The 7,435-nt window shown below is 36.3% G+C and overlaps 1 protein-coding gene across 1 annotated transcript; it reads right to left on the bottom strand.

The window, feature by feature from the left end:
• Window positions 1–2,501: 2,501 nt before the first annotated feature.
• On the bottom strand, window positions 2,502–7,147 carry LOC140970082 (QWRF motif-containing protein 2-like). The gene is made up of 6 exons (XM_073431647.1): window positions 5,326–7,147; window positions 4,269–4,388; window positions 3,370–3,486; window positions 3,186–3,275; window positions 2,970–3,077; window positions 2,502–2,880 (listed from the first exon to the last, which is right to left on the bottom strand). The coding sequence occupies exons 1-6, from the start codon at window positions 6,745–6,747 to the stop codon at window positions 2,818–2,820; spliced, it is 1,920 nt and encodes a 639-aa protein (XP_073287748.1). The 5' UTR covers window positions 6,748–7,147; the 3' UTR covers window positions 2,502–2,817.
• Between the last annotated feature and the right edge of the window lie 288 nt (window positions 7,148–7,435).

Raw genomic sequence — 7,435 nt, 5'->3', positions numbered from 1 at the left:
ATATAAACACACACACCCAAAAATATGTAAATCTTTATTAATCCAATGATTGTACGACCTCACATTTAAGACTAAAATCAAATTAATTAATTTTTTTAATTAAAGTTATTGTTGCATAGAATCTTCATCGGGTCAGCTCTAATTCAGGGACCAGATATTAATATTCATGATAATTAAAGGTTAACTAAAAAATATTGATTAGGGCCTCTTGGTTCAAGGAACCTCTAACGGTGATCACTAATGTCTATATAATTATATTTTATTATATTATAAAAAAATTTAATATTATATTTTAAATTTTCAATTAAACCATGATTACTAGTTGCGTGCACTCGATGTAATAAATCATGAAATATGAAGGAATTGTGACGGATATCATGATGAAAGCTAAGGAAACCTTACTAAAATAATAAAATCTTAAATAATTGTAATTTTTTTTAACTACATTTTGATTATTATTATAAACTCTTCATTTATATTCTATAAGTTACAAAAATCATTCACTCATGGCTGTTTTTAGTTTTATATAGCTTTTTGTTTAGTGGGTTTTGAGCTTAGCATCCTCCTAATTATGTTTATATATTTAATCAGATACAATTAGTTAGCAACCACTGTGGGCGTTTTTTTTAATTGGAATGATGTGTACAAAGAAACATACAAAACTTAGGAAAACAATATCTAATGTGTTTGTCTTGAAAATAGTGATTTGCGTACGTTTCTTTTGCATGGCAGATCAAATTAGAAATGATGAATGGATCAAATAACGCAGCATTTGGTTTGACGGATTAGGTGTGATAGATTATTTTATCACACCTAATCTTGCGTTTCGTACGATTTTTATTTAACCAGCTCAATCCTTCCTAAGAGTGATTAGGTGATATTACGTGTGATAAAATAATACCTCCTTCCTCCGTAGGATTATTAATCCCTACTCTCTTTCCAATTTTACCCTTCTTCCTTCACCGCTATTGAGCCATCTCGGCTGCCGGACCGCCATCGCCGGACCTCCGCCACCGTCGCCGTTTCCGGACCTTCGCCGGAAAGCCATCTCCGCCGTCGGACCTTCGCCGGAAAGCCATCTCCGCCGTCGGACCGCCGACTTACCGCCGTCGTCGGACCGACGCCGTCACAGCCACGTCGGCTGCCGGATCCGTCGCCGGACCACCGCCGGACTGCCGGACCGTCGCCGCCGGAGTGGAAGAAGAAAAAAAAGAGGAAGAGCAATTTTGTCCTTTCATCAAAAATTTCAAAATTATCCTNAACCAAGTGTTCTGAGATTGTGATACTTTTGATGGTAAACTATTTTTCCTCAAGTTGACCTAATTAATAATAATAATAATAATAATAATAATAATAATAATATCATTATCTAATGACAGAAGATTACCATGTCACCACTTCCCGAAGAGTCGGCCCTTTGGGACATCTCCAACCCTTGCACCACGCCATTGTGGTGCAAGGGTTGTTCTCCAAAGGAGCTGCGCTATTTTAAAATAGTGCAGCTCTATTTCCCCTCTGCGCCAAATTGGCGCAGAGCCCTGTTTTTTTTTTTTTAATTTTTTGTGTTTTTAATTATAAATAATATTAAAAATTATAAGTATTATTTATATAATAATAATTTATTATTTTAATAATTAGATATATTTAAATAATAATATATTCAATAATATATTTTAATAATTAGATATATTTAAATAATAATATATTCAATAATATATTTAAAAAAATTAAATAAATAAATAAAAGAATATTCTGAGAATATTCAATTTTAGAGTAAGATTTGAAGTATATAGATTGGAGATGAATATTGTATTTGGTGCAGAAATCGTATTATTTTAGTGTAAAATTTGTACCAAAATAGATTTTGTGGTTCGAGACGGCGACCGATCAATCGCTAGCATAAGCATAGGAATGGTAAGACAAGAAAAAAATTTTCTCGGACCCTCTCATCATTGAAGTCGCCAGCGCCAGCATGTCATCAAGGTAATTTCGTGTAGCATCAGTATTTATATTCTAATAAAAATACAGATAGAATTTCTGTTTGTCTTAATTTCTATTTGTTATTTTGATTTTTGAGGCCGACAACGTATAAATCATCATAGCTTTGTTTGCATGTTGCAGCACGAGTAAAGGATATGTGTTTGTGTGCCTAACGGCTCACGTTAGTGGTACTGGTGGGGCAACTCCATTAATAAGGCTCAAATAAAATTTTACCTCTTTCCTTCATGTCTTGTGTATTGTCTATTCTCGCCTCATCTTTTGACGTCCCAAATAACGGCAAAGAAAATCATTTGGTTAAAACCACTTGTTTTTAAAATCCATTATAAATTCAATGGGATTTAGCAAATTAATATTTTGCAGTCATTTCAAGTTTTTGGAACAACACAAGGGGATGATATGCAATTTAACCACCACAGCACACACGAGAATACTTTTAAATGAGTTCCATAAAGAGGCTGCAACTATTGCTAATACCAAGAAACATTTAGACCACACTAAAATGGAGTAACAAATGCTTAATGACAATGCAGTTAGAATATTACATATATACAACAGTTTTCCAGTCCTCCCAGAGGTTGGGAGAAGAAAAGGCTGAGTGTGTGCAGCTAATTAGTAAGGATAAAGACCATCTCCTGTAATATTGGATCACCTAGAGTACAGGACTAGAAGCCACCGTGTTACAAAATTGCCAAACGAAAAGCCAAAAACCCGACATTTGGTCTTTCTTATTCTGCCCCCACTTGGGTCGAGATGTTTCGGTATGGTTAGCATTAGGGTGGACAGTCGAGTACAATATCAGTTCTACGGGTCTTGTTGTTAAGAAGCTATTGATACACGGTTATGTTGCAGTATGTGTGTTCTCAGACTAGTGTTTTTAACCTGTACAATTCGGTTGTTTGAACCAGAAATGAACGTCAAATAATGGTGCAAAAAAATGTTTCAATGGCAAGAGCAAAAAGTGGATCTACCTGCATGGAAGCTAACATGGATATGAAATGTTCGCATTGTTCGAGCAAAGAACATTCTTTTGCCGTCACCTTTGCAAGCTCGGTCACTAAAGAATTCAATTCCTCAACCTGGAAATTAATGTAGCACATAGCAAGTTTAATTTATTTGCATTTTACAACTGTTCATAACTAAAAAACCAACATAGGATATCCAAGAATAGGAGGTTCAAAGATTACAGTTGGCAGAAGTGAGTATATAGAGGATGCCATTGTCTGTGTAACTTCGACTGCTGAACCGATTGCATCTTTCAAGCTTTGGACTTCTGTCTGTCAAAATCAAAATTTAAAAACAAATTTGATTTAGTAAAATATTCGGACCAGCTTTTGTTTTTACACTACAAGATGCTTGCAAGATACATACAACTGCTCCTCCACCAACTGGAAGACGGAGAGTACTGGCCTTCAAAGCCTTGATAGCTCCAAGAACAGCAGTTGAGTGATCCTTGTCCAAAGAAGCCCAATTTTCTAAAAAGGAGATCTAAATGGGGGAAAAAAATTTGTCCAGCTTCAAATAAATTTTGACCAAGAAAAACAAAATAGAACGCACAAGGAGGTGTGCAGTAGAATCAAATCAGTTTGGGTTAGAGAAAAATCAGTACATAAACTCATCCAGTATAAGCAGCAACCTAATAGTGTTGTTGGATTGAGAATCTTCTTGTCTAACAAAAATTATAGTTGATAGAAAAATGTAGTTCAAATATTTTAAATGATAAAGCAACTCAAAACACCACCTCTATACAACTATAAAGACACCATGGAAAATGTTAAAAGAAATCAGTGGCCATATTAAAAAATGGTAAATTTAGATTTATAATCCTCAAGTTTCAATGCAACACCAGATTTTAACATATAATTATTAGTCTCTTCTTCTGCCAACCAGTGGAGTAGAAGTGCTATTCAATATGACTACCTATTAAAGCTATATAGAAACTAATTAATGTGATTCAAGAAGATCAAAAAAGGTTTTCGCTGTAATTCAACATTTCTTTAAGACTTTGAAGACAAATACGGCAAGCTATTGATGGAAAAAATAGAAGTAGATACGGATTGCAGTTATAAGATCCCGTTTCTTTTTTGGTGTCTGAGAGCAAGTCAATACTCAAAAACTAACATCAATTGGATAAAGATTTAAATGCTAAAAGTCAAATTTCTCAACGCTTCTCTAAAGAAATCATAATATCAATTTATGAAACAAAATTACTTCCTTGCGAGCCAAAAGTTTCCGATATTATACAAAGAGAAGTCAAGGATCGAGCTTACTTGTCCTTTCAGAATGGAAACTAATTTCAGCTTTTGCCTAAGCAATTGCAATCTGTGTCTTCTTTTGGTAACAGAGTCACGTAAATCAGAGATTGTTATCCACGCATTCCATAGATTTTTCTGGTACAGAGAAAGATACAGTTCATAAAATACATCGGCAATATAAGATACTAAAAAAGAAAATTGGGAACAACAAAATCTCTATAAAGAATCATAAGTAAAAAAAAAAAAGAACGACGACAAAGCATGTGCTTGTGCAAAAACCAAGTCAGAAAAGTTTTTAGTTAAAGCCAGAGGATAGGCACCTCCAGTAGAGAAGTAACATAGAAAAAAATCAAATCACACCCACACCATAATTCTTTATCCACGATAACTTATATTGCACTAGCCTTAGTCAACAAATTAAATAAATAAGTTGAGAAACTTCTCCGATATTATCAGCTTTTGTCCTAAAAACTTGCAAAATTTCTTCACCAAACATCATCTACATTCACAAAGAACATGGTTCAATTATCTTACATCTCGTCGTACAGGATGATCCAGCAATTCTGTGAAGTTTACAAGATAATAATATAACATGATGAAACAAGAAATTAAGATTGTCGATGATTGGTTATCTGATTATTTCTCTACCTACTTAATCATAATGGAGAATTTAACTAAATAAGGAAATTTATTCACATGAGCTAGAATGAAAATGTTTGATCTTAGAAGCATCATAAGATAACATTTCGTACATAAATCACTCAGCCGAGCCCGAGCCATAATTAAGAAGGTATATTGCGGGCCATGTTTAATGAAAAGTCCCTCCATATTGCACAGGAAATGTTTAATGAGAGTGCATAAAAGAGAATCACCGAGTTCTGAACAAACACCGAGTGGCCGGAAAATTCATAGATCTCCCAGTAATTTTAACAGTAGGATACACTGCATTGTTGGATCATTTTTTTTTGTTTCTAAATCAGGAAACCATGTAAACTCTTAATAGAGATTTTCAAAATTACATCTTGTATTTGGCAAGATCAAGCAATTATAACAAGAACGAAAAAAAGCTCACCTCTGCACTGTGTTTCTGCACCAGTAAGATTGCTTCAGTTCTAGCATTTACAATGCGCCACTGGAGATGCCGGTTGTACAGAAGTCTCAATAAGTGTGCATCAACAATTCGGTTCTCCCCTACCTTTCCCCTCCGAACATCAACAGCAAAACTAAGGACTGAAGGTGTTTCAAAAAAACGGTTACTAATAGTGCTAACAACATTCCTGATCCTAGATGGACTATGGCCTCGCAGTGGAGATGAACCCACGGGTGGCATCAGCTTGCCAGGTGATGCAGGTCTAATACCTCCATGTATAGGAGGCGACATTGTTCGTGAGGATGATAATGGACCGTCACTAGCATACATTTTAAATTTTGGGGGCATAATAAGTTTGGACGAAGGACTTGTTGATAAAGGTGAACCTGGATCATGAAGCCGCCTCAATCGGCTATTTGTTTCTTGCCAAAACCTCGCTGAAACAGAAATCCCACGAAGACTATTTCGCCTACTTGCAGCCCCACCACACTCTTGAACTTCTGAAGTACTACCAGAAGAAACGCTGTCTGAATCAGAAGCTGTGAGATCAGATGGCACCGATGAATCATTATTAACCGAATTTCCATCAGAGACTGGTTGAACGGCCTTTAGAAGCTCAGAACTGCCCAAATCAAGACTCGATCTATCATCAATCGAAGGCCTCCTCTCATCAATCATCGACTGCTGCAAAGCTCGAATCATGTTTCCAGATCCAATTAACTCGCTCCTCCCCACAACACTGTCTCTACTATCAAAACTCCTCGATAACGAGTCCATCATCCGGTTCCTTGCAGGCCATCTATGCTGATCAACATGCTTAGCAATCTCAGCATGATCTCCTCCCACATCTCCCTTTACCCTAAAAGGACTGCTAGTTCTCCTCCTCTCAGGGGTTCCTTTCCTAACACTACTCAAATTAGGTGACGCAGGGGTCACCTTAGTCTTACTAATAGGAAGTGAAAAGGCTTCACCCTGAAAGGAAACCGACAAACTCCGAGTAGATGTGACAAGGAGCTTTGTGACAGCTGAAACATCAGAGGCACTGTCATTCTTGGAGTCAAGATCGGGTATTAATGGCCTGGCCACCGCCGGCCGCCGGCGGTCTACAGATACAGACCTCTTGGGAACAACAGATGGCGAATTGGACACTGCGGTTGAGTTTCTTGAAAGCAGAGGGGAGGGAAACCTTCTAGATGAAGAAGAAGACGAGGAAACAGATGATGAATTTGAAGTGGAAGTGGAAGTTGAAGGGGAGGACATGTACCTAGAAGAAACCATCCTGGATTTGGGCTTTCTCTGATTATTTGAAACCCCATTATTATCTTTCTCGGAAGGTAACAATGGAGGTCTTTTAGGGTTTTCTAGGTCTGTAATTGAAGCTGCTCCAGAAACAGCAGCCACCATCGTCGCAACCAAGAAAACACATACAAACACACACCAAACGTAAAAATTCAACTCACATTTTTCTCTGCGACATATTACACTTACCCAGAAACCCTTTATGCATCGACATTTTCCAAAACAATACACCTGCAAGAAAGATCAAGAAATCGCACTGTAGCTCAGAAATCCATAATGGAACTTTGAAAGATTCCACATTTTTCACCAATATTTCTTCGTATGAACGTAACACAGCTATACTGCACCAAACTTGATTTCATGTGAGAAAAGCTGAAGAAATTTTGAGACTTCCGAGATTTTTCCGGCAAGGCTTTAGAGAGAGAATTGGTGTGGGGGACTGAGAGACCAAGGGCACAATATTTGTTCGTATGTACACTTTGGGGTGGTTTGGAGCTTAGTGAGCTTTGGTGAGACGTTACGCTATCCTTAATCAAAAGTGCAATCTTAATTCATTTTTCCAAAATATTGTTTCATAAATTTGGTAAGGTCATGTAAATCTTGTTAATTTCCTCAAAATATATATATTTCATCATATAAGTTATTAGTCAGTTATTTATAATTAATCTGATATTAAGTGAACATTTTATCAATATTATGTATAGTTAAATATTCATTTTTCGATATATTATTGGAATATTATTTTCACGGTAACATGAGTTTTCGATGTGTAAAGCACGATATGAGTTATATT

Source organism: Primulina huaijiensis, unplaced genomic scaffold (assembly GCF_012295235.1).
Source record: "Primulina huaijiensis isolate GDHJ02 unplaced genomic scaffold, ASM1229523v2 scaffold43335, whole genome shotgun sequence".
Classification (NCBI taxonomy): Eukaryota; Viridiplantae; Streptophyta; class Magnoliopsida; order Lamiales; family Gesneriaceae; genus Primulina; species Primulina huaijiensis.
Note: the sequence above shows the minus strand (reverse complement) of the source record. Positions and strands in the feature narration are given on the sequence as shown.